Raw genomic sequence first — 26,409 nt, forward strand, 5'->3', positions numbered from 1 at the left:
AGCAATATCAGCTAAAGGTACCCTCATCTCATCTATCTACAATACCCGCTCCTGCGCCTGTCGCATCCACCGGTTTTTTCCCGTTTGATTTTTATTTACCTATTTTATACCATTTTTTCCCTTTTCCACACCAAAAAAATACCCCCCCCAAACCCAGACTTGACACCACCCACTTTGAAATTTGACTTGCAGTTTGCATGCATCAAAATCTCGACGAGTCACCGTCATCCATTCATCACGGCATCCACTTGTCCGCCGCCAATTCACTACATCCACTACCCACCAACCGACTAAACGGTTCTTCTCGGCACTCAAACCCACTTTTCCTTTTCAGACGTATTTTTGTATTTTCGTATTTTTGTAACTTTGTACCTGGACATGCTGGTTTACCTAGGTACTAGGCAAGACACGCGAGTTTGATTTCTGACAAGGGACTAGTACTCAGGCGAACCAAAATAATAAAACCGACCGAAACAAAAAAAAATTTACCACGGTTCCTTCCCTGTCAAGAAGGGGGGTAAATTAGTGATTCGGTTGAAATAAGAAGTCGCGACCACCACACCTCTCACCTCGAGGAACGTGGACCCAAATTCTCCACTTTAGAAACACCATTTGGACCCCATCAGTCCCATCTTCTGCTGCTGGGTTTGGAGCCTCACGAACTACTTTCGTCCACCTGCTCCATTCAATCCCCAATTCTACCCCAAAAACAACTTTCCCCTCATCGCCGCATAATTTTTTATTTTCTTTTTTTTTGCCCTGCGGCATCACCATCGTCGACCTTGCCCTTGCGGATAATCCACTATCCGCACTGGCGTCAACATCTACATATTCAGGTCGGGTATCAGGCGTGGAGGAATTTTCAGGATCCTTAGGTCACCGCTTTCGGTTATTTGACCTGCGACACCTGTCAGCATAGCATCCAAACGCCAACGCCAACGCGTTCGCATCATTAAAACTTTCCCCGCCGTCGCGCGCATCACCATCATCACGTTCGCTACGTGTAGGGTTCTAGTCGGTTTCGATTGAACTCGGACAAAGAAAGGAAGAGGTGGAAAATAGGGATAATTGTAGCACTACGAGACCTAGGATTGCTTCATTTCGAGCAATCGTGGCCTCATTTGCAATTGCCACTTGGACAGGATATGGACAGTGGCTCAAACCAACACCCGTACTCGTCTAACTCCATAAACACATCAGGATCAACCTATCCTTCGCCAGCGGCGATCTCCCCTAATCAATTGCAACACGCGTCCATTCAGCACACACTGCCGCCTTTGCAGCACAACGCCTCTACTATGCAATCCATTTACGGCAGCCATCCTCACACCCCTAGGACTCCAGGCACTCCTAATACTCCGCAGCCGCCTAACATGAGTCAATATCCGCCTCCCAACTCGGGTCCTACGCGTGGTTCTTACGGTATGATGCCTAATCAGTATCAGCAACCCCAGCAGGGCTACCCTACATCATCTTCGATGATGCCGCAAGCTTCTGTCGCGGCTTCTCATCCGCAGCCTATCGCGCCGGCTCCTGCGGCGGCGCGACCTCCTGTCCTTCGTCCTATGCCCGCTGGCGGAGTCATGCCGCAGACCGGGCTGCCATCTCCTTATAGTGGAAGTCCCATGATGCAGCATCAGCAATCTCTACTTCAGCAGGATAACGACCAACCTACGCATGTAGTTGGCTCGCAAGGACGCCGTGGTATATTACCTAGCGCCCCGGGAAGACCCGCTGCCCCGACCGGTAGTGGTGCGTCTAAGAACACGGTAATTCCGCAGAAAGATGCGGATGGGAAATTCCCCTGCCCCCACTGTACAAAGACTTACCTCCACGCGAAGCACCTTAAGCGCCACCTTCTCCGCCGTGAGTCTGACCGGTCCACAACGGTAATCTCCACTTTGCTAACCTTATTTAACAGACACCGGCGACCGCCCATACATGTGCGTGTTGTGCCGTGATACGTTTTCGCGAAGTGACATTCTGAAACGTCACTTCCAAAAGTGCTCTATTCGACGAGGAAACCCTACCGGGGTGAGCCATTTGTCTCATCCGCAAGCACACGTTAAGAAACAGCAGCAGAATGCGCAGAAGGCTAACGAGGGTGATATGGGACATATGAATGGCATGACTAACATGCCAGGTGATAATGTCGTCCACCCTTTCGGTATGGTCCAGATCCAAGATGGTATGGGAAATATGGCCAACGACCAGAACCAGCTTTCTAGGTCAAGCAGTATGAGTCGGATGGACGAGAACGGTAACCGGGATCGAAGAAGCATGACCGGCGGCTACAACGGCGATGTGTCGAATTCGATATCTTCGAATATCAACCCTCAGTTGGCCAACTTCAACATGCCCCCGGGCCAAAATGGCATGCCCATGTATGGAGCTTCTGGCTCAAACCAACAATCTGGCCTTGACTGGTCCCAGATGTTTCCACAGTCTGGTGCGCACCATGCCTACGTCAATCAGTTCCCTCCTAATATTGGACAGAATCAGACCGCAATCAAAACCGAGCCTAACCTCACTTCCGAAAGAAACAGTGGCATGCCAGGCATGGCCCCGAACGATGTGAACGACCGATCGCTTTTTTTCTCGAATTGGGGCATGCAACCATCGACGCACGACCCTTACCATCGACTCTCTTCGCAAATCCTCAACTTTTTCCACCCGCCCGGCACGGTACCCTCCAACCACACCGCCAGCCTTAACGACTTTTTTTCTCCTGTCAACATTAGAGACTTTCTTGATTCATACATCCATTTCCACTTCCATTTTTCATTCCTCCACATCCCCACCTTCCGTATCATGGAGGCTTATACGGGTCTCATAGCCGCAATGTGTTGTATTGGCGCTTGTTACTCTGATAATGCCGCATCTTCCAACGTTCGAGAGATAACAAATTTTTTAAAGATAGCACTCGAGCGCGATTGCGACCTGCTCGGTAGCAACGAAGCGCAAGCCGGTCTTAAATTCGGCAATGGCAGAGACAGAAGGGATATTGAGCGGTTACAGGCACTTATTCTAATGTCGTCGCTTCTTATTTGGAACGGCACACCTGTCCAGCGTGAAAGTGCTAGGAGAATCTTTCCTCTGGTGGTGGATATTAGCCGAAGATTTGATCTGCTGCAAGTCAGAAACGACTCAGCCTTATACAGCATTTTTCATCAGCCAAAAATCTCGTTGGAAGACCTGAATCCCGGACAATTTGATTGGGCGGCGTGGGTCGAACAAGAGTCGCGCATCCGAGTGATGCATATGGTATATCTTCTTGATGTTGCGCGTACCCTTTACTTCAACTGCGATCCTCAATTTGATTCCTTTGAGATTCGCGTCCCTTTGCCTGCAGACGATGCGGTCTGGGAAGCGCAATCGGCAGTTGATTGCGCGCAGGGATTAAACTTATACGGATCCGATGCGGCGAGGAGACAAAACCCAGATGGATCACAACGCAGCAAGCAACCAGAGTTAAATTTAACACTCGCCGCCCTCTTCCATGCATCATATCAAATACATCCGGGAAGCACCAATCTATACGGCAAGTTTATATTAATTCACGCTATCATTTCTCAGATTCGGCGTGCTCAAATCGAAGGCCGTATTGCTGCGTTGGATGGTGCTGCCACGCCTCTCTCACAGAATGATTGGGTTATCTCGAATGGATCAGATACAGGAAGTGGTAATGCAAGCGCCAACAATAGCACGACTGGTACGCCGGTGGCTGGGTTTTCGGCTCAAACATATAAGACTCTCTGTACCGCGCTCGATAAGTTTAAGTCGTACTGGGATATGGACATGGCGATCCAGTTTCCTCCTTCGGTCTCTAATCCTCGACGATACGGTTTCTGTCGTGATGGAATACACTTTTTTTGGCTTGCGAAATGGATGCTCAAGAATACTACGGTGGCGGATTTACAACTGGCCCCGGATAGTCGATTTAGGCAGGTTATTCAACTGCTCAAAACTGTAAAGTCGTGGGTTATGACGGACGGTGCTTCAAGAGGCGAAGAACTTGGGTCTGTGAGCGATATCGACAACGACTTCGCCGTTACCAATCTTACTCTAGACATGACGCAACTTTTCAAACCTTTGCCGTCAGTCGTGGAGTCTCCTGGCATGCCTGCTGTTAAAACGGAAGTTTAAGCAAAAAAGGCGACTATTAATCTACCAAAGATCAAGATAAAAAAGCATAAATATGGCGTTTCGTTGATGTTTTTTATTTCCTTACTTTTCCTTTTATTTACTTATGGCCTCATAAAAAGTTTCGATTCTTCTCTCTGCATCGGATCGGGTTGACGGCGGCAATTTCTCTGCATTTTCCGGGTTGGCTCACAACAAACTAGACTGGCTGTGGCGTCTGCATTTAGACTCGATGATTAGATTCAGGCCAGCTCAAAAAGCAGGTCCCACAAAACCTCCTTTGGGAGGTGATTATGATGTTTACGTCTACACTGACCGGTTAACAATTCCTGGAGTGGTCTCGTTTCTTGTGGTACGCATTATTTCATAGGGGTGGCATTCGAGCAAAGTGTGAGGGTAGGAGGCGGACTCATTGCAGCATGTTTTTCTTCAACTGATGTTTATGGGACGAGATAGATTACAGATCAGAACAATTAAAGTATATGGTTTCCATTGTTCACGTCCCTAAGACCCGCGTGCAAAGTGAAGCTTGCTGTTTCGTGAATGACTAGCAGTAAGATGCAGAAGACTCTATCTTGATACCGTAGGCTTTCATAATTTCCAGTGTTTTTCTAAAAGAACTATATTCATCGATACTCTCTCAAACGGCGCCCATAATTTCATTTGCGAGGGCAATGTTACACTAGGCTTTTTAAGTAACATGGTTATTCCTAATTCCTTTTACGATTTACGGTATGCTATGATATCCATAGATAGATACCCAGAGGTAATTATGTTGTATATTTGGAAAAATGTCTTGTTCCCATCTAATTTTCCCCCTTGCTAATAGCGTAATCCGTACATACAGACGGTATACACAGTTCACCCCGCAATAATGTTCGGTACGCTAGAATTTGGAATGTTCCATAACCACAGACAACCAAAGCAGTTCAATTAAGGTAGTGGACTGAGTATAAGAAACTGGGTATAGAAAAATGACCTGTCACATGGAAGTGGAACCCCCACCCTTGACCAACCCAATCGTCTACATAGATGACGGGTAGGCGGCGACATAGCTCTGTATGCACATCTCGGGGTCTTTGCTTACCAGAGATAAAATATCGACGCTGGGGGGGAATAATTATTATTGTTTTCTGCCAGAGGTATACATACTATACTATACTATACTATACTATACTATATTACACTATACCCCAAGGACAAAGCAAGACACGGGCTGGAATCGTCGACGAGGTACCGCCAAGTAGCCGTAAGTATCGTTTTTCGCCTCCTTGATCACCTACCTAATTTGCCTATAGGAACAACTAGCAGGGCAGGGCAGGGCAGGGCATGGCACATGTACGCTGCGTATAGTTAGGCATGCTGTACACGATACTATACATACCTACCTACACACGTCGTCGAGTATAGCCAGCCGTCCGGGGTCGACCGTGGTATGGATTCTGGGTATTCTGGGCCCTTTTTTTTTTGTTGCCCGCCCGTGGGGTCCGCCGCCACGTGGGTTAGCCAGCCAGCGGCTATCCCGAAGTTCACGTACCGAGGGCTTTTTTTGGGCTTAGGGCAGCAGGGCATTACAGTACATGGCTCGCTCTCTCGCTAGGCTGGGGAGTGAGTTTTACGGCTTTTTGGTCTGCGTTGTCTGAACATATGTGTGTGGGCGTGTGTGTGCGTGTGTGTGTATGTGTGTATATGCATGTAGGGCTTTGCAGGGGCGGTTCGAACCGTTCCCGTCGCTGGTCCGGTTAAAGGTAGGTACCGTGCCTAACTAACATAACAAACATCCATGGTTGTCTGGGATTAGGTTGGGGGGTTGGGTACGCGGCCGAGAAGGGAAGGCTGGAAAAAAAGCTGTGCTGTCGTCGCGGGAGAGGCTACCTATCCCGGAACAGGGTATATATTATGCACACACGCATACACATACACATATACACACATACATACACGTTTCCGCACGGGCAACATTCGCTACAAGAAGCGTCGTCCGTCCACCACGTTCCAGGAGCGCGGAAGTCTGCCTTTGCTGTCACTCGTCCACGGTCTACATGCTATCGACGTGTATGACGTCTGACGGTCTCGCCAGGGGTGCTGCTGGCGCTTGTCTGTGGGAACGCTGCTACGTGCGTACATACATACCTACCTACCTACATACCTACCTACATACTTACAGTACTTCTGATGATGACACGAAAACAAACGAACAAACGTCGATACATAACCTACATACTCGTGCCCCTCTCCTACCTGGTCGATCTGCCATCATCACGCGTTTATCCTACGTGGCACGGATCCGACCAGGCTAGTTAGAAGCTAGCCAGCCGGAGCTGCTTCAGTCCAGCCACGTCTGTTTTTCTCTCTGTCTGTCTGTCAGTCTGTCTATCTGTCGACTAGCAAACCCGGCCTCGTCGACTCCTCCCCTTCCCCCCTTTCGTTTCCCGCCCCCGCTCCCACGTCGATAGAGATATGTGGCACCGAGACGTTCGTCGAGCTTCCAAACTTAGCATAACTACCTAGCATTAGCATTGCCGTTGCAAACTACCGCACGCACGTACACTCGAGCCGGGTAATCCAGCTAGGGAAAAGCCCGCTCGTTCATCCCTCTCCAGGTGGCGAAATCTCCTCCTCCTCTGCAGCACGGCACTGACCAGTGTATGTCTATGTTCTATGTATGTATGTATGCACCTAACCAACACCAAAAGCTCAGTCCGCCAGCTGGCTCGGCATCCGATAGGTCGCACCGACCATCGCCTAGCCCAGCCTAGCCCGGCGAGAGCAGCCGCCGCATTTCACCTGCCTACCTACCACCTACATACATACATGACACATATTCACATACACGCATACATAGTTTTTCCCTCAGCCAGCCAGCCAGCCAGCCAGCCAGCCAGCCTACGGTAGAAAGGCTATCACAAGCCTTTCCCGCCTCTTCCCTTCCCCTCCCCCTTCCGTTGTGTTTCCGGTGCAGTTCACGATCGATCCCTTCGTTCACCGCTGCTTTCCGCCACCGTCGCCACCATCATCACCACCACTGGGCCCCTCCCCTTCGTTCTTTCTCTCGACGGCGGTGACGCTCGGCAGTATCTTGGCGAGCGCGGCCTTGTCGTCCTCGGTGGGCGTGAAGCCGTACCGCGCCTCGGCCCGATCAGCCAGCTGCAGACCGATGGCGCGCCAGGCCAGCAGGCCTAGGCCGACGCCTATGCGGGCGCGGGGCGAGAGGTTGCGGAAGGACCTGTTAGTTTTCTTAGCTCGTGAGGATGATTTTTATTTTTATTATTAATTTCATTATTCATGTTTTTATTTTTACTTGAGATAGGGGAGATAGGATGGAGATGGAGAGAGAAAGGTAAGTAGGTAAGTAGGGGAGTGAAGTCGGTGACGCCCGAGAGGTGAGACGGTGAGAGACGGTGAGGCGTGAGTGGTTAGTTCGGTTGGATTGGGGTCTCTGGTTGGCTGGTCATATTTGAGACGGACCCCCAGGTGACAGATGTATAGGTAATGTATAGGTAATGTATATGTAGTATGTATGTATGTATGTATGCGAGTATGTGTTGTTTATGTTTATGTGTGTTATATGCGTAGCGCAGGTGTGAGGTGTATAGACATGTAGGCATGAAGACGGGTTTACTTACTGTAGCAGCGACATGCTTGTACCGTATGAATCTTGTGAGCGTGTGAGCTTCTTCTTCTCTCACCGATCTCCCCTTCTAAGTGTCGTGTGCCGCTGAGCGAGGGAAATGAGCAAGCCTCCGAGACGTTTCAATAACGTAAGCCGGCGTTGTTGTATCGTGTTTGTGTGGTCTAGCGGCAGAAGGCGGTGAGTATCGAAATTGGTTTTTTTTTTTTTTTTTTTTGTGTTTCGATAATATTTTTTTTTAATAATAATAAATAATAATTATTATTATTAATTTTCACCTGCCTTTTTTCGCCTCCTGTTTTTATTGTACAGTACGATTTCGGGATGACGGGATCTTTTTAGGTATTCTTGGATCTTACATGTTCCGCATTGCCTGTAAGTAGTATATGCAGATTGTTAGTCGTGCCGTCATTTGTGGTTATACGACATGATTTATTATTTTCGCCTCAAAAATTCGGGATTTGAACTTGAACAAAGAGGCGCCACTCGTTCGTGCCGTAAGCCACGTTTAAGATTATGCCGTATAAATGCATAAATGCATATAATTTTTTATAATTTTCCGCCGGAAAGGGGAAAGGGGGTATCGTATCGTATACTCAAGTAAAAGCCTATTGGACAATGCTTCTCCGTCTGCGTCTGCGTCTGTCGACTTCCGACGACAGGCAGCTCTCACTGCATAAACATTTTACTTTTTATCTACCTGATTAATTTAATCTACGATTTTTTGAACGGTCCGTCTCGATCTTGCATCGATCATCGGAAACCTACCCGTGTCTAATAATAACCAACTTAATGATGATGACTCGAGCAACGCGCTCTTCGTGACACTAACCAATCAATCGCTGGCTCCGTACTTAGTACGGTACTCCTCGATGCTCTTGATGTCAGCTTCCGAGATAACACCCTTCATACCGTCGATGATGTCGTCGAGCTTCACGATAGGGATGATAGGGATCTGATACTCCTTCTTTAACTGGCCGATGGCGCTTGTCTTGCCGTCACCCTCTGGCAAGGTTTCCTGACGATCTAGTGCGACAATAATTCCTACAACAGTGCCACCAGCGGCTCGGATCATGTCGATGGCCTGGCGTTTGGCTGTGCCGGCGGACACGACGTCGTCAATGATGAGAACACGCTTGTCTTTTAGCGGCGATCCGACGATGCTGCCGCCCTCGCCATGATCCTTCGCCTCCTTGCGATCGAAGCTATAGGCGGCGTGGCGGTACTTGGCGCGGTCTAGCTTAATCAAGGCGTAGAAGACGGTGGCGGCTAATGGGATACCCTTATAAGCCGGGCCGAAGATGACATCGAAACCGTCGGCCAGCTCGCTTGTGGCAATAGTTTGGGCGTATGCATCCATGATGGGCTCATGCAGCTCGCCAGTATAGAAGTCGCCCGCATTGAAGAAGTAGGGCGATGTCCGCTTCGACTTCAATTCGAAAGACCCGAACCGTAGGGCGCCGCCCTCGACGGCAGCCCGCAGGAAGTCCTTCTTATACTGCGGAAGACTCATCCTATGGATTTGTGTCTAAGTTGGAATTAGTTATCATAATAATATTAGGGGCTGGATGCTTTGGTGTGGGGTAACATCTGAATTGCTTCATATAAAACTCATGGCGGGGTAACGAGAGAAAGTAAGGAAAAAGTGAAGAATAAAAAAAGGCGTCGTGAGTAACTTACGAGATTAGGATTGTTATAATTTGGTTGTAAATAAATTAACCAAATATTAGTAGCTCGGCCAAGATTTTATAGAACTTGTCAACTTTATGTTTTCGTATCCAGCTCGATTAATAAAATTGATACAATTTTCACATGCGTCGTCGCGTTCTAGAGAGCAATCGCGCGCAGCTCAACTTTCCACTTTCCACTTTCTTCACCAAGTAAGATAAAGTTATCGTTGATAAGATAAGATAATCGATAAGGAATTTTTCTGCGCCAAGATTTCGCAAAAGTGCAACTCCCACTGTCCCTCCACTCCGCCTTTTTTCAAAATACAACCAAAAAAGGTCGATAAGCTGAAGAACAGCTAGACCTTACGCGGCTGTTTTTACCAACAATCCTAACTTAGGTACACAATCGCATTATCTGTCGCCCAAGATGAAGACTACTTGGAAGGATATCCCACCGGTCCCGACGTCGGAGGAGTTTCTTGATATTGTTCTATCAAGAACTCAGCGACGTCTACCCACTCAGATTAGATCCGGATTCAAAATCAGTCGTATCAGAGGTTCGTACACTATCCAGCATTGGTCGCGTCTAATTTGCGCTCGGTACTAACTGGCTATCACAGGATTCTATACTCGTAAAGTCAAGTTCACTCAAGAGACTTTCACGGAAAAGTTCGCTCAAATTCTTGAGAGCTTCCCCCGACTCCAGGACATTCACCCATTTCACAAGGATCTTCTAAACACTCTCTACGATGCCGACCATTTCAAGATCGCCCTCGGCCATCTTTCAACCGCGAAGCACCTAATCGAAACCATCTCGAGAGATTATGTGCGACTTCTCAAGTATGCTCAGAGTTTGTTTCAATGCAAGCAACTCAAGAGGGCCGCGCTCGGTCGAATGGCAACTATCACCAAGCGACTAAAGGACCCTCTAGTCTATCTCGATCAGGTCCGCCAACATCTTGGTCGACTTCCCTCCATCGATCCCACCACGCGCACTCTCCTGATTTGCGGGTACCCCAACGTTGGCAAGTCGAGTTTCCTGCGCAGCGTAACCAGAGCCGACGTGGACGTTCAGCCTTATGCTTTCACCACCAAGAGCTTGTTTGTTGGTCACTTCGATTACAAGTACCTTCGTTTCCAGGCTATTGATACGTAAGTTCTTTCAACATCTACTATTTGCACCGAAATCCTTATTCTTTAGCCTCGAAGGGGGTTAAAAGTAATTAATGCTAACGCAAAACAGCCCCGGTATCCTGGATCACCCCCTCGAGGAGATGAACACAATCGAAATGCAGTCTATTACTGCCATTGCTCACTTGAGGTCAGCTATCCTTTACTTCATGGATCTTTCGGAGCAGTGTGGTTACTCAGTTGCCGCGCAAATGCAACTATTCAAGAGCATCAAGCCCTTATTCTCAAACAAATTGGTCTTTATTGTTATCAACAAGATCGATATTTTAAGGCCCGAAGAGCTGGATGAGAAGACGAGCGGCGAACTCCAGTCATTAGTCTCCTCCGGTGAGGTAGAGTTGCTCCAGCTCTCCTGCAATACGCAAGAAGGCGTACAGGAAGTCAAGAATGCCGCTTGCGAGCGACTTCTTGCGGACAGAGTTGCCCAGAAGTTGAAGGCAGGCACGTCAAACAACGGTGCCATTGGTGGCAGGTTAGCAGATGTTATGGCCAGAATTCACGTGGCGCAACCTATGGGCGGTGCTACGCAGGAGACCTTCATCCCCGACGCTGTAAAGAACCTCAAGAAATACAACAAGGAAGACCCCGAACGCCGCAAGTTAGCTCGTGACGTTGAAGCTGAGAATGGTGGTGCTGGTGTGTACAACGTGGACTTGAAGGCTGAATACATTCTTGCAAACCCCGAATGGAAGCATGACAGAATACCCGAGATTTACGACGGCAAGAATGTCTACGACTACATTGACCCTGATATTGATGCCAAGCTGCAAGCACTAGAAGAGGAAGAAGAGAAGCTTGAGGCGGAAGGATACTACGACTCGGATGAGGAGATTGATGATGCAGAAGAAGCAGATATCAGAGTGAAGGCAGAGATCATTCGAGAAAAGCAGGCACTGATTCGGAATGAGTCGAGAATGCGTAGAGTCAAGAACCGTGCAGCCTTACCTCGCAAGGCTATCAAGAAACCTCTATCTCAACTTGAGGATACTCTTGACGAGATGGGTGTTGACACTCAAGACCTGCAACTCAGAGGAAGGTCGCAAACGGTGACCCGTGGACGTTCTCTCACCAGAAGTCGCCTTGGCACTGAAGATTCTAACGCCATGGATATTGACGAGACACCCAAGGAGAGACTACGCTCCAAGAGCCGGGCGGCGAGCCGAGCAAGAAGCCAGCCGGCAACAAACAGGCGCGATGATGGTGTCCAGGACGAGGAGACGAGGACGAAGGCGGAGAGACAGGCCAAGCTGAGCCAGAGGAAGATGAACCGCATGGCCAGACAGGGTGAGGCTGATAGGCACATTGGCGCCACGCTGCCTAAACATTTGGTAAGTTTTCTCTACTATTTACATACCGTGCGGTACTGTGCTAACATGAAAAATAGTTTGCCGGTAAACGAACCATGGGCAAGGCGTCTCACCGTTAAGGAATACTTTTCTACCACCCACGGTCTGTACATAGTTGGTTTGATATGGCATATCAGGTTTTTTTTACTTTGCTTTGGCGTTCAGGACGGATATGATACTTTCCAGAGACGTGCCCCATCGCGTTTACGACTATTTTAGTTGAGTCAATCGATCATGAGAATAAGTCCAAGTTGAGGTCTTTAGTGTGATTTGTCCATGTGAATAGGTACATATTGAAGTGAAGTGTCAAGTGCTATGCTTCTATATCCTACGAAACAACGTATCCAGGGTTTCTCTTAGACCTGCGGCGTAGTCGTGGAATCAAGAAATAGCTACCTAGGTACCTTGTACGATTCTTAAAGTACTTAGTTCCCTTTTACTTGTACTGGATATTTTAACGGAAATGGGCTTGTAGCACTCTGAATTGGGGGTAGAGGTATACTTGCCCAGGTATGTATACGAATAATACCACGAAGCTACTAAAATATAGTTAGTTGTCATAATTTTCCCATGCAAGTTTGGCCTTAACATATAAACACTACACCTTTAATTCTTAAGTAATATATATCTGGGTAAGTACTTTAACGGCCTAGGTACTTTATGTAAAGAGAGTTATAAACATATAAGGGTAAACGCAAATGCCTTGGCATCTCTTGTTAAAAGCGTAACGGATGAATGTATATCATTGAAACCTTTTCCTAGCCCAAGGAGAATCGTGACTATAAACGGAATCCTCGATATATCGTACAAAATGGTGAAATTTCAACCGATAGTTACCTATATAAACTTGCACTAGATTGTTTCAACATTATCTTTCCAATGATAAATCAATAGTCATCTCTCAAGACTTCCTTCAACCTAGAAAACTACCTTACATAAGTCCTTAAACTACCTCCTAACCTTAGGTACCTAAGGTAAAGTCAATGACCTCAGAACATGCCATATATTCCCAACCTTTTATCACGCCGAGCAGTCCTTACATACATACTAAGACATATACATACGTACAGGTACCTATGTCAAACGTTCCCAAACATACGATGTACAACCTTTAATCCGGTATCCCACGTCTCTCGTCAGCACGATCATCTACCTACCTCCCTTGCGTTATCTCACCTTACCCTCTAACCTACTTATCTTAGAGCGGGATCGGATGGAGGGGGGGGGTTAAAGATTATTTTTTTTTTATTTTATGTTACTTCATTCTATCTTATTTTATCTCATTTATCTAACCTACCTGTTATTTGTTCAAACTGTAGTGCCGTCATATGTTCCTCTACAAGCAGCCCGCATGTATATATGCAATATATCTACCCAGGTACCCGTCCTCTTCTGTGCAACACACTCTCTCACGGGTTACCATCTCGGGCAATCCTTACTTTTCTTTCCTTTCCTTTAAATATTATTTAAGTCTCGCAGCCGTAAGCACGTACGTCAAAAGCGACCAAGTCATGAGGTCCAAGTGAATTAGCAACTCGCTGCTACGCTCGTAGCCTCAAATGAAAATTACAAAAAGGGGGAACCATAAAGCGCGGCAGTTATTACGCATTACTAAAAAGAAAACAAAGAAAAGAGTCGTCATGATAATAGAGCGATGAATTCATCAACGGCAAAACGCACGTCGCGCAATATTAGGTAGGTAGGTAGCTAGGTATCTAGCTACCTAGCTGGTAGTCTATGTGTCTTGTCTATATGCTCACTCACTCCCAGCTCTAGCTTCCATTATCATTTATGCAAATGCCGAAAAAGTCTTCGTTCCACATGGTCCTATGAACAAACTGCATAAAATCACCGCAATTGGACGATAGAAGCAGCGTCGTGTTTCTGTCCTCGTATGTAAATGCCGAAACTTTTTTCTCTCTTTTACCGGTAGCTTTCCTCCGTGATTGGGTATAGGAACTCGCAAATTATTGCTTGTGCAAGTTCAACGCAAATCTCACCTCACCTTACTTCACACCTCATTCCGATTTACCGCCCGGTCTGGCCTAAATGTTACGAGTGAAACCCCGAAATGTCAATTAGCCTCGCGATTGTGGTCTCGCCGAATAAGAGGGCAATCCCGCGATACTGAGTGACATATCGTGCCAACCTCCGCCGCCGAATCCTACTGAACTCTCTCCCAGGTGCAAGAAGCCGAATCGTTCATAGAACGTAACCAAGTACTAATGCCGAAGGCGTTAATATGACGAGTCACGACCCGCGTAGGGACTAATAGTAGGAGCAAGAAGAAGCAATGAAGAGAAACAAATAGTACTTACGTCTCGGCAGATAAGCGAGCAGCGCAGCGCGCACTCCGAGTTCCTGAGCTGCTGAAGATACGACTTCAAGAGGAGCTTTCCGAGGCCGCAGCCCTGGAGCTTAGGGTGGACGGCGAACGAGTGGATGCAGATGGTGCCGCCAGCCTCCTGATGGCCTAAGCCGGTTGTGTTGCGCTTGTTAGTGCGGAAGTCACGGGGGTAGTCCATGGCCTTGTCAGTCACAATTTCGTCGTGCGATCGCGTCGCTACGATATGCGCCATTAGAACACTTTTAGCGCCATTTTCGCGACCCGTCTCAACGGGATGCGCCGTCGGGAACGTATCGATCTCAAAGCCCTCAGTTTTATCAGGGGCGACGGTACAGAAGAGACCGAGACATAGCTCTGGGCATACTGATAGGCGGTACTCAAACTAGTTGTGAGTTAGTAATTCCTTTTCTTTAGAGGAGTATGGTATATCTAATAGGAGTATAGGTAGGTATGTATATGTGATATAGGGGTAATCACGTGTTACCCAAAAGCGACATAGCAGCAAATATGACATATCAAACCGAGATATGATATTTCAATAAATCAGGTATGAATCTGAAACAAATGTAACTCAACTCACCTTCTCTCTCGTAGCTCGATGCGCTGGGTCTGCAAACGCAGCATCCTCCAGTGCGACACAGCTGTCGAGGTCTGAGATGGCCAGCGGGCGCACATTCGGTAGGAATGGGAACGGAACGAGCTCCTGGACCCGGCCGAGTCTGCCTGGGGGTCTGTTGTGGTGGTGTCGCTGGGTATAGTTCTTGGTCTGGGTTGCTTCTATAAAGTCGTCATCCGGCAGGTCTTCCGAGTCGTCGACGGCGTTCTCAACGACATCTTCTCTAAACAGAGAGATCGGCACCTTTATGCCTGCTGTGCCTGCGCCTGCACTCTCGTCGGTCGCGGCGACGGCAGGGTTGTCGCTGACCCCTCCGGGTCTGGCGGGAGATTCCGACATGCTTGTCAGTCTGTCGAGCCTTTTTTTCTGGTCTCCGATTGGCTAGAATAGTCCGGGATGCCTAAGACGAAAAGGAAGTATTTATTGGACGAGGGACCGGAAAGAGGAGGTTCAGGTACCTAGTATTGGAGGCGTTGGGGCCGAGGCGGGGTGCAGATGATACCGGTAGACGGCACACACACAAATTTTTATCGACCTGAGAATGCGCTGCAATCAGATAAATGCTACTGTGGCGTTGGGAGTTACCTAAGTATGATTGATATTTCCCGTACGTGTTGGCGTTGTGTTACCTTGGATGGCGATGATGCTTTTTAGGTAGTTGATGGATTTAGTTAATGGAAGATCAAGTTTAGGAGGTACTTCAATACTTGTTTTCCTAAAATAAAAAAAAGGATATATGTAGGTAAGTAGAAGAGCCAATTGAATTCACCGAAATTGGAATAAGCAACTACCGTAGAACGTAAGGGAGAGGAAAGAGAGATGGAAGATGAGGGAATAAAATACATAAATTAGAATAGGAAAGCACAACCACATCATCCTTAAACTGCTTATTTGCCAGCCCGTATACCTTTTTTACCTTTAGTAGGAGGTACCCAACCTGGGTCACTTCCAATACGTGTATATGTGCAGTAGTAGCAGTAGCAAAGAGTAATGAATCTCCTCTTTCCATTTGTTTCTCTGTCCCGCGTGACCTTCCACTTAAACAAGTAAGGCAGAGATTTGCGTATGTCCAATCATATTTTACCATGATGGACATTTCTCCTGTTTGTCTCAGTCATCTTCACGCTACCTCTTACTCAACCTCTCTTACTCACGTCAAATTCACGGACAATCCACTGGGTACTTGTCAACAGGTCAACAGCCCCTACCGTAAAAGGGGGAGATAGGGAATCAACAACAAAATATCAAAGCTTTTCAGAACCAGAGGGTATCATTGCCTATCATCTCTGTGGTATCGTACAGCCGCAGCATGTTAGCCACGCCATCAAATCGTCCATAGTGGTATCCGCCTGTCCATTCTCCAAGCCCGTGTTGCAGTCTACCTCCCAGCCAACCCTGAACCCCCTTTTCTCCCTTCCAGTCCGCCCTGTCTGTAAACATGACTGCCGTCATTATGATGGAAACTTGTCTTTGTATGTCCTTCGTCTCGGGAACGGATGGTAAGGATGTGGGATATCTGATAGGCACCCCCAAAGCAGGCTAAACCCTATAAAAAAGAGAACCAACGCCACCTCATCGAGTGCAAACGCAACAACTATGGTATTTTTTTTCCCAAGCTGTGTCAAATTTTCTGTGCTTTTCTGTGGTATCGTCCGACGGCGTCCTCCCGCTCCAATCTGCAACGCCGTATTCCGCCTCGCGCAACTCATGGTATCATGTCCAGATGTACTCGTGGATATAAGCGTCAAGTAAAATCGTCTGCAGCATTCGCCTGGCTGCCTTCGAGCGAAATGAAAGAGAAAAAAAAAGGAAAAAAGAAAAAGCCGTAAAACCTTAGAACCTAAAAGAAAAATAAAAGATGAATCAAAACTATAAAGCAGAGAGTTGAGAAAATCGACCGAAAAACGCAGAGCCGACCGATGCATGATCATAGGATCGGGTATTTGTACGCCAGGGTATATCCAGCCGGGGGGTATTGCACGTAGAGCATCTAAAAGACGGAATCTAACGGTATGGTCCAATCGGACCGGGGTATCCTGAATTTGTGGAATGAGAAGTCGACGGTCGACCACTGTCGCCAGACGCACGCGTGCTGTGGCGCGGTGTCATGTCACCGCCGTGGGGTATGCTGTTAGGTGTTAGTTTGTTGTCATAGCCGTTGCTGAAGTGACGGCTCGACCAAGGGTTACTGTCATCGTCTGGAAGATTGACGCCGCTATCGTTCCAGGGGTTTCGATCAGCATTGAAGCTGCGAGTCGACTCTATCGAGATGAGAGATGACTTGGACACATTGTTTGATCCCTTGAAAAATGTGTTCATCGAATGAGAGCTGTTCTTTCTGCGGTCAAGAGAGGACAGGAGCTGAGACGGCTTCCGGAGCTTGTCAAAGATGGTGGTGGTCCGCTGTTGAGTCATGTCCTCGCCAAACGCTTGTTTCGTAGGCGAGTCTGTGCCAATGGGAGTGGGGGCGTGCTGGAGCAATTTCGAATCGAAGTATTGAAGTGAGTCCTCGAATGAGTCCGACTTCGGACGCGGGATTGCACCCTTGACAATGGTACCATCAACGCTGGCGGCCGCGAACTGCTGCATTAGGAAATCGATGGCATCGCGGAGGCCACCAGTATTGTTGCGAGTGAGCTTCCAAAGTAAAGTTACGGTGCGTTCCCCTTCCTCAGTCTTCTCTTCGGGATTCTCATGCACTTCAAGAGATACCTCATGCTGAGTCTTGAGCTTCGAAATAAGCTCGTTAACAAATTCGGGGGACTCGAGGAATTTGACAAGGGATGGAGTGCGAGTCAAAACCAATTCGTGAGTTTCAGGGACCATACCCTTTGAGTAGATGTTAGCATTATACACTGTAGGTCATGGCTTAGGCTCTGCTAGACTTACCAGGAACTCATCGGCACACAAGGGTACCTGCCATTCTGGACCGGTAACGGTCACCTCATCACTAGCCTGCTCGGTGCTGGGAAAGACAATCTTGCAATTCCACTTCTTCTCAAGTTCCTCAATCTCTTGCAGACGAGCAATAAGCTGTCGATGGTAGAGGCGGTCAACGTGCACAATCTGAGAAGTGAACTCGGAATGCTACGGAAGGACATGTTAGTGACTTGGATATATCGTATAGATTCGAAATGTCCGCGACTTACTGCTCTATCCACCATGTCCAAAATCTCAGTCTTGACTAATTCAAGATTCTGAGCGTTTCGAGCGGGAGTACGGCAGATGACATTGTCAACTTTGACGTCGTCATCTTCACGACCCATGCCTCCTAGTACGCCTGTTAATAAGCCCGAGCCTTGGCCGCGCTGGCGGGGGAGGTTCATACCACGATCCATAGCGTTCGAGAACTTGACAAAAACAGAGTGTTTTTTCATGATCCGCTGGATGTGTTGACCGCCGATGCCGATGATTCGCTTGTGGTATTGATCAGGAACGTGGAATGAAATAGAAGCAGGCATTTCCTGCTCTACCAACGTCATTCCTTGCTTCATGGAATCATACGACGGAGCGATAACGTCAATATCAAAATTGTACTCTCTGAAACTATCAAAGATGATTTGAACATTGCCTATACTGTGTTAGTTAGGCTAACGAATTATTCTTATCTGACTTACTCTGTGTCATGATTTTGTTGATCTTGCCATTCTTCTTGCCTGAGACGAATTCCTTGTGTTCATTGGCGAGCTCAATCTTGACCCGAATCTGATGCTGAGTCTGATTGACGAACTTAATCTGAGAGAGCACGCCGAGAGCCTGCTTCACGGCATCATCAGAGCCGTTGATTGTGAACGTCATTTTGTCAAAGGAGATATCCGCGTCGGAACTGGCGGAGATATCACCAAGCATGGCACGGATTTCGTGAGGACCCGGAAGCTGGGAGATACCAGCTTGTTGAATCCACCATGACGCAAAGTAAAACTGGCCGGCCTACGCTATGGATTAGCATCTGATCACCTGTTGTGCATCTTAGGGACATACGAGGGACATGATTTCTTTCATGGTGCGTTCGATGTGGAGTCCTTCCACACCTTGAACTCGAATCATGTTACGCTGTGAGGCAAGAGGAGGGAACATGATAAATGTGCCGTTAGTCTCCATAATCTTTCGAACCTTGTCCATTCGCCCAAGTAAGATACTGTCAATCTTGGGAGGCGAAACTACGGCATCCTTGATGAAGAGCTTTGTCCTGTTCACCAGCTCGTGGATCTTGCGCTTGGCTAATTCTATACCTTGAGGATTCTCGCCAGTGATAAATATCTCTTCTGGATTCCGACGACTCGCATTCGGCGGGCAGTAGCGGTGTAATTGGGCGAATGGAGGAAAGTAGATGGCCGTATTAGTGACCGACTCGATCATTTTGATGTTCTTTCGAGAACGGCCGCACACGATCGGGTGCAACGTGCTCTCAAAACGCATGATATCCAGCTGACGTCCAAGCTATACTCCACATTAGTTCCGTTTTTAACATTCGTTACGAATTCGAGGCTCGGAATATACCAATTTGTCAATGAAGATGAGAACCTGGGTCTTGGCGTGTTCCGTAGACTCGATATCTCCGTAGATGGCGACCCTCCACCTTTGATCTCGAATAACCTCGACGTCACCATTTAGGCCGTCGACCGTAGGAGTGAGTTTTGGGCCGAGAATAAAAATATCAACACCACAAAACACGGCGAAAGTATCTAGAGCATCGGTGACGTTCTTCTGCAGTGCACCAGCTTGAGCATCGACGATCAATCCATAATCTACGTCAACAGTAGTACACCTCTACAATTCTTAGTTTAGCGACACGAATCATTTATCACGTTACAAATAGAGCCGAGATGTGCATACCAATGCTAAAGGGGTATCGCTCAAGATGGTCTCACGGCTCTTGTGGACGAGTTCGGGAGAACCGGAGAGGCACACCGTTGTGACTTGCGACTTGAAACCTTTCGGTACGCTTGAGACGACGTGGGCTTCGATCGGTAATGGTCCTTTCGTAAGTTCTCTACATAGATTCTGGAGATTGGCTAGGTTCTGAGCGTGGACGGGCAAGTCGTAAACGGGGATATCATCGGGGGCATCTCCTGGGTGCGTCCACCTAAATACGGCCTCTCCAGTCGCATGCAGAATCTCCTCCGTGTTAGGGCCGGCGAGATCGGACGCAAACGGAACGTTAAAGGCGAAGTGAATAGTGCTGTCGGCGGCAGGCGAGGGACTTAGCGAAGCTCCCGGAGCTCCAGCCTTCTGGTGTGGATTTATGGCGGTCATGTTCATGTTCGGTCTTGACGACGCGCCGAAGTTGGGGCTCATCCTCTCGGGCCAGTGACGCATGTTGGCGAGCTTTTGCATGGTGAAACCGGGGGGGAAGGAAAGGGCCTAGGAGTGTGTGTAATAGGTAAGAGGTAAGGGTAATTGAGGAGTTGGAAAATGGGGTATCTCGTGCGGGAAGTTCAAAGAAGGAAGAATGAGAAAGAAATTAGAGAAGAAAAAAAAAAGGAAAGCGAGTAAGGAAGAGAGGAGGAAACCGGAGAGTGTCGTAGGCGGCGGTTTCTTCTCTAACCTTTTTCTCTTTTTGCAAAGATGGGCAACCTCTACAACTGCTGGCGGGGAGGTTGAGAGAATGAATAGTGAGGAGAAAGTGGAATTGACGGGATGGATGGACGGATGGATTTTGGGACATGAGATGTGGTGGACTGGAAGAATCGATGGAACGAGCCAAAAGCCCGAAGTGTCGGGTGTGTCGAAGCTGCAGTCAGCAGCTTGTAGCCGGCCAATAAAGATCGCGGATTCCGGGGGAACTGAGTGAGAAAAGCCCTGGGGAGCCCTGAGCAGTGTGGTACGTATCGCAATTAGCTTGGTCGAATGCCCTGTAATGTTGTGTGGGCTTAGCGCGGTTGGTAGACGGTCGGCGGTCCAAACTCATTCCAGTTCCATGTAGTGGGGGGCTGCCGGACCATTGATGCACCGTTTGGCGCAAGTTACCTCAGAGCTACGGCAAGCTCTACCGTTAGATTAGTACTTGCTATTAGCAAGCACAGCGGGAAATTGAGTTAGCCCTAGCCAACGGTTACATGCGTAATGATAGACAAGCAAGTACCAGATCTATACCTTGCAGTGGCATAGGTGGTTTCTTCCTGGCGTCATCATTAGCTGTGAGATTCATGTACAATCAATCTACCTCTTTCCATACCATGTACCTTGGATTTTGATACCTATCGATCTACATGTCTATTCAATACCTACATTTTAAATGTTGGTACCTATTTCTTTGTGATCTATAAGCAGAGAATAATTATAAGCAATGGTATGAAGATTGCTTCAAACTCAATTACAGGACCCAAGACATTTTTAAAAATGAGTCCTGCCTTTATGCTCGTTACTTTTTTATCTCGAGGCGCAAGTCTAATTGCATTGCTAGGTTATATAGTAAGTACATGTGATAGACCATACACTACCTAATACAGTTTGATCTCTTGCTCGAAATACATCTAATAGATACATCATCTAGGTATCCATTCATTTCATTCATTCAATGTCTTGTTTCTACTTGACGTTATGTATGTAAGTCACTCACATGTATGTCTCTTCAATACTACATATTCATACTACCTACCTGCTCAAATTTCAACACTTGAGTATTTGAATGGCTATTAGAGGTGGCTATCGAAAAAAAATTGTGGCCCGTGGTTGGTTTCGTATGTGCGTTCGAATGTGGGCAACACGAACTTAAGGAATAAGAAACAAGGTAATAAGGTACACTACCATCTGAGTGGTCTGCTTTTGTGGTATACAGGGATGTTGAATTATTAAATTTCACGTCTGTCCTTGGTCAAGTCCTGGTCTACCCGATTTGAGATGTTCGCATGCATTCCAAACAGACATAGCCACGGTGCACAAGACCACAGTTAGCCAAGTACGGTACGCACTTTTCCCTCTTATCCCTAGTGTATGTACATAGCAAATTGTTAATGATTGTTACATAGTCCGACCTTGTTCGACCTTACGGATCGTGGCCGGGACGTACATACATAGGTAACCTGGACCTAGAAGCTCGAGCCGACCTAGAATCTGATGGATCACGGGCCACGGCACGGGAGGTACATATCGTACATATCAATCACATATCTACTGCAGTACTTATATTACATATCTGAGTTGGCAGATCTCCCGCCTATTCTTCATCCCTTTAATCGTCCCCCCGGATCTTATGAAAAAAAATAAAAACCAAAACCGCAACACCATAGCGTAGCAGCAGTAGGTATCAATTAGGTTTAATTCTGTGGAGAGACGCCGTTTAAACATTCGCGAGCGTTACCGATTTCTAACCTCCCCTTCTCGGGATTTTATTTCATATCTTACCTCACCTAAGCTCACGACGAGTCTAGCAATAGGCTCGATTCCTCCGAGTTTAGTTCAAACGTCGAACAAAGCGCCACATACTAAGCACGGACGCTGTGTTGTACATCGGCAATCTTCGATCGGTGGGTAATGCCACGGGGCGTCCTATATATTGAAATATTGAAATATTGACTCGTATATTTCGACCTACTGCCATTCTCTCCCTTCCTCCAGCCAGCTTACCGTCCTGCCTAGCGGTACTCTCTCTATAAGGGGCATCGGGCTTATCCGGGGCCGCGCGTCTTTACCTTCGCCATCACTACCAAAGCTCCGGTAGTTAGCGGTTTATACATACGAATAGGGCTCCCATCCCCATCGTAAATTCATAGATTCCCGTTCCCGAGCCATCGTGAAAGAAGGATACTGTCCCGAACCATATCTCATCTTCTGTTGCTAGCTAGGTACTATCGTGAGTATCGTGAGTCAATAAATGGGCTGATGGGGAAAAGCAAGCATTAGAGATATTTATTAATAAAGGTAAATCCTACCTAGAATATGAATACTATTTATCTAAGACCTCTATTCTTAGGCAAAATGTTCCTTAACCTTGACATATTGAATCTGGATAGTAGTCGGCTTATAGGAGAGTGTACTGCCGAGCATATCTCGGCTAAGACTCCATAGCCGTATTAAGAGTGATGTTAAGAATGACGGGAGTATATAGATGGTTGCAGCACCACATGCACCTATCTTCCTCGCTTATGCAGATCAGAGTTCCTGTCAATCTAAAGTAGAGGATAAACATGCACCGCATCACTGAACTAACGGAATATAGAATGCTTTTGGGTCCTCTTTGGTAAAAGCCATCTGGTATATTATATACAGTCCATGCAGATAAGCACTTGGCTGCGTCGAGCTTGGTCCTGGTCCTGTGGAGGAGCTCTGCATGCCACCACCCATTCCAAGCCACGCCCCTAACCCAACTCCTACTACCCATAGAATCCCCCTCGATACCAACGCCGAGCAGATGTTTGTCTTGCTATTATAGTATGATGCGAAGAATCGTGGCAAGTTTCAACCTCAATTCCTCGTGTAGTCAACTGTAAGACTACTTGGAATTAGAGGGGATCTAAAAAAATCTCCCACTAGCCCTCCTCGGATTCAGTTACAATATCGAGTTTGTTGATGCACTACCCCTAGCGTCTGACACGTATTCATTGGTATACTTGCCTCCGACCATTGTCGGCGTAAATAATCTCTTGCTGGGGTGCTCGGGGCGGCTCAATATAAGCGACATCCCCTTCTGGGTGAGGCGGCCTATCATAATAACGCTCTACCGGCTGGATGCTAAACTCGGGCCTGGGCATATCACGTTCCGACGGTCTTGGGCCGAACTCGCGAACAACCGCAGACGCCGCATCCCTTCTTACTTCAGGGTGAACGCTAGCAGCATATCGCCTAGATGGCACCTCGGGTCGTATGGCCTCAACCCTGTTGTAATACGGTACAGCATCCGGCGGTCGGACGCTTGTGGCTCTAGGTAAATAGTCCCTTGGCATGTCCTCAGGAGCCCGCCCCATCGGTGCTCCTCGGACCGATATAAACTCCTGGTTCGGTACTCCCATAGGTTGCATAGGATAGTCGCGCTCACGATAGCTTCTATAATCGATACCATACTCCGGCTGCGTGATGACACGTCGAGGAGCATATGTGGGCGATGCACGTCGGTATATGATTCCATCCTCCTCAAAAGTCTCTCCAGCCATGCGAGATGGGGCACGTAGCGGTACTCTTTCGTAGACTAACTCACGCTCGCTCGGTCTTGGGGGTGGTACGGCTGAGTGACGCGTAGCGGCGCTGGCACGGGGAGGATCAAGATATTCGCGGCCATATTGGTCAACTAAGATACGAGGCGGGGGAGCAGGAGGTGCCATAGTAGGCGAGCCTCTCTCCACAACGATGGGTGAACGTGATCTAGCACGATCAGTATAAGGTCGTACACTCATCCGTCCATCACGTTGATATGTAGGAACATCCCGGTAGGGAGGGTTTACTGAGTAACTCGCCGAGCGTAGAGAACGCGGTTCCACAGCACCGTAAGGAGCCGGATAGCCATAAGGGGATTGGACTCGCTGGATATACTGCACGATCGTCCCGTCCGGCCGCCGTTCTTCGTATACACCACGATCTAACCTTTGACTCGCCGGGGCGACGGACTGGCGCAATGGTCTTGTATACGGATCATCCAGCCTTCCAAGCCCATACGGAGGCCCCTCGGCTGGCACATGCGTAGCAGGATACTGGTCGCGGTGCAGCACGGATACTGGTCGTTCGATTTGCGGTTCATCGTACACTAACTCTTGATCGTGTCTAGCATCGGATCGAAGGCGCTTTTGAGGACGGACAAACTGAGGGACTGATAGAGGTGAAGGCGATCGCGGTTCGGGTTTGATATAAGGAGATCCTGGGGCATCTGGTGCTCTCATTTCAGCCTTTCTCTTATTCTTCTTCTTATTCTTCTTCTTGCCTCCTTTATCTCCCTGAGGGGAACTTTCTGGACTTGTGACAGCCCCATGCTCCTGCCTTAGAGCTGTGACTTGAGCCGGTGCGCCTGGTAAAATGCTAATATCCGGCTCAGGCATAGGGGGCCGCCTAGCTACCGCCAAGGGTGAGACATGAGCAGGCTGGGGCGCGAAGGGCGAAAGATCGTGAGCGCGAACCACGGGTGACTCTCGCTGTCTGAAGTGAGCACTAGGAAGTAACTGGTGGGGGTTATGGATACGGCTGAAGTCAACAGGATGGTCCGAATCTGTATTGCCAGAGTTGTCGGATCTACTAGCAGCACCACTGTCTGAGCTGATAACCTGTGCCTCTGCCTGACGTGTCTGGCGTGAATGTACCATGATATCTCCTTCACGGCTAGCTTTTGAGCTGTTATAGACTGCACGATCTTGCACAGACGTGGCTGGGCCACCAGCGCTCGGCTGGGGCTGGCGGGAACTACTCGCGGTGTGGATGGGCTGTACGCTACGACTAACATCTGTTTGGTAGGACGATGCCGGAGTGTGGACGGGTTGAGGAGCAAATTGCCTTTGCTGTGGAGCATGTGCAGCCTGCTGAGACGCTGCGGCTGGCGCATCTCGCATTTGTACATCCTGGCGTATTGGATTCTGAATTCGGGGCGAGGCACGAGAGTCGGGCGTTTCAAGTGGGCTGGAATAGAAGGTATTGTCGTCGAAGGAGTCACTCGCATCGGAAACAGTACCAGCATTAGGAGTATTGGAACTTGGTGGGAGAGCAGTAGCTTGTACGAGAGTCAGTGCCTTGGCTAAAATATCAGAGAGGTCTAAGTCAACTGGCTGCTCCGAAGGCTGTAGAGGAGCCTTCGCCAAAGCCTTTCGATACTCGAACTCTTCTTTGAGTTCTTGTTCGAGTCTTATTCTTTGCAGCTGGAGGTCCACCTTAGCGATATAACCGGATGTTTGAAGCGAAACAGAGTTGGCAACGGCCTTGGCAGAATCTAATGGTCTTGAGACATCTGGAATAGATGCATTAGAAGCTGTCGAAGCTACGGCGACAGCTGGTTGCTGCATGTTTGCTTTGAAGGACTGCATATTGTCCACCTGGTGTAAAGAATTGAGGTTAGGTGCATTTTGAAAAGGTTGTGCGGATGATGAGGGAGCGACGCGATCTCTCGCGAGCGAAGTAGATTGCTGAGGAGTGACCGGCTTAGCCACTTTGATACGAGGATGCTTCCCAGATACTATAGTATCCCGAAAGTTAATAATTTTCTGATAATTGCTAATCTCATCGAGATCGGCAGAGGTTAAAGCGCCGTTCTGAGCGCCTGGCTGATAGCCTAAGGCTATGGGTTCTCGTGCAATACTAGCTTGAGCCATGTTTTTTTGTTGTTGTTGGAATCAACTTATAACAAGAGAACCATTCATAGATCAAAGGTCTAACACCCAGTTGATATCAACAATGAGGAAAATACACGATTACTATTTTGTGATGGAAGACGAGTATCACATGGAAGAGAAATCAGGTTGATAACTCCTTCGCTGCTTTTGCATGAAGTCGAAGAAGGGAGAATAGAAGACGTGTCGCACAACGGGTCGAGCTCCAGTTAGAACTTGAAT

At 48.0% G+C, this 26,409-nt stretch overlaps 9 protein-coding genes across 9 annotated transcripts; 3 read left to right on the forward strand and 6 right to left on the reverse strand.

The window, feature by feature from the left end:
• Positions 1-1,373: 1,373 nt before the first annotated feature.
• On the forward strand, positions 1,374-4,146 carry F4817DRAFT_359646 (fungal-specific transcription factor domain-containing protein; the record flags this gene model as incomplete). The annotated part of the gene is made up of 2 exons (XM_049306189.1): positions 1,374-1,866; positions 1,922-4,146. 2 exons carry the CDS (start codon positions 1,374-1,376, stop codon positions 4,144-4,146), a joined length of 2,718 nt encoding a protein of 905 aa, XP_049157787.1.
• A 1,196-nt stretch (positions 4,147-5,342) lies between these two features.
• Positions 5,343-6,291, forward strand: F4817DRAFT_341763 (uncharacterized protein). Its single transcript, XM_049303800.1, has 3 exons — positions 5,343-5,392; positions 5,442-5,676; positions 5,721-6,291. Exons 2-3 carry the CDS (start codon positions 5,579-5,581, stop codon positions 5,887-5,889), a joined length of 267 nt encoding a protein of 88 aa, XP_049157788.1. The 5' UTR covers positions 5,343-5,392; positions 5,442-5,578; the 3' UTR covers positions 5,890-6,291.
• Positions 6,292-6,997: 706 nt separating this feature from the next.
• On the reverse strand, positions 6,998-7,970 carry F4817DRAFT_341765 (uncharacterized protein). The gene is made up of 2 exons (XM_049303801.1): positions 7,770-7,970; positions 6,998-7,369 (listed from the first exon to the last, which is right to left on the reverse strand). Exons 1-2 carry the CDS (start codon positions 7,781-7,783, stop codon positions 7,126-7,128), a joined length of 258 nt encoding a protein of 85 aa, XP_049157789.1. The 5' UTR covers positions 7,784-7,970; the 3' UTR covers positions 6,998-7,125.
• A 1-nt stretch (position 7,971) lies between these two features.
• Positions 7,972-9,620, reverse strand: F4817DRAFT_341767 (orotate phosphoribosyltransferase). The gene is made up of 2 exons (XM_049303802.1): positions 9,455-9,620; positions 7,972-9,302 (listed from the first exon to the last, which is right to left on the reverse strand). The coding sequence occupies exon 2, from the start codon at positions 9,285-9,287 to the stop codon at positions 8,610-8,612; it is 678 nt and encodes a 225-aa protein (XP_049157790.1). The 5' UTR covers positions 9,288-9,302; positions 9,455-9,620; the 3' UTR covers positions 7,972-8,609.
• Positions 9,621-9,764: 144 nt separating this feature from the next.
• On the forward strand, positions 9,765-12,231 carry F4817DRAFT_341768 (nucleolar GTP-binding protein). Its single transcript, XM_049303803.1, has 4 exons — positions 9,765-10,001; positions 10,065-10,596; positions 10,688-11,963; positions 12,020-12,231. The coding sequence occupies exons 1-4, from the start codon at positions 9,872-9,874 to the stop codon at positions 12,059-12,061; spliced, it is 1,980 nt and encodes a 659-aa protein (XP_049157791.1). The 5' UTR covers positions 9,765-9,871; the 3' UTR covers positions 12,062-12,231.
• Positions 12,232-14,059: 1,828 nt separating this feature from the next.
• On the reverse strand, positions 14,060-15,283 carry F4817DRAFT_317213 (acyl-CoA N-acyltransferase; the record flags this gene model as incomplete). The annotated part of the gene is made up of 3 exons (XM_049300776.1): positions 14,060-14,203; positions 14,300-14,710; positions 14,909-15,283. The coding sequence occupies 3 exons, from the start codon at positions 15,281-15,283 to the stop codon at positions 14,060-14,062; spliced, it is 930 nt and encodes a 309-aa protein (XP_049157792.1).
• A 710-nt stretch (positions 15,284-15,993) lies between these two features.
• On the reverse strand, positions 15,994-17,070 carry F4817DRAFT_157091 (uncharacterized protein). Its single transcript, XM_049298043.1, has 2 exons — positions 16,439-17,070; positions 15,994-16,370 (listed from the first exon to the last, which is right to left on the reverse strand). The coding sequence occupies exons 1-2, from the start codon at positions 16,873-16,875 to the stop codon at positions 16,199-16,201; spliced, it is 609 nt and encodes a 202-aa protein (XP_049157793.1). The 5' UTR covers positions 16,876-17,070; the 3' UTR covers positions 15,994-16,198.
• Positions 16,673-20,482, reverse strand: F4817DRAFT_157028 (uncharacterized protein). The gene is made up of 7 exons (XM_049298042.1): positions 19,781-20,482; positions 19,445-19,714; positions 18,926-19,384; positions 18,562-18,874; positions 18,094-18,515; positions 17,834-18,031; positions 16,673-17,773 (listed from the first exon to the last, which is right to left on the reverse strand). The coding sequence occupies exons 1-7, from the start codon at positions 20,279-20,281 to the stop codon at positions 16,949-16,951; spliced, it is 2,988 nt and encodes a 995-aa protein (XP_049157794.1). The 5' UTR covers positions 20,282-20,482; the 3' UTR covers positions 16,673-16,948.
• Positions 20,483-23,375: 2,893 nt separating this feature from the next.
• F4817DRAFT_157142 (uncharacterized protein) lies at positions 23,376-26,396 on the reverse strand. The gene has a single exon (XM_049298044.1). It carries the CDS (start codon positions 26,167-26,169, stop codon positions 23,485-23,487), a length of 2,685 nt encoding a protein of 894 aa, XP_049157795.1. The 5' UTR covers positions 26,170-26,396; the 3' UTR covers positions 23,376-23,484.
• Between the last annotated feature and the right edge of the window lie 13 nt (positions 26,397-26,409).

Source organism: Daldinia loculata (assembly GCF_022478755.1).
Source record: "Daldinia loculata strain CBS 113971 unplaced genomic scaffold F4817scaffold_34, whole genome shotgun sequence".
NCBI lineage: Eukaryota > Fungi > Ascomycota > Sordariomycetes > Xylariales > Hypoxylaceae > Daldinia > Daldinia loculata.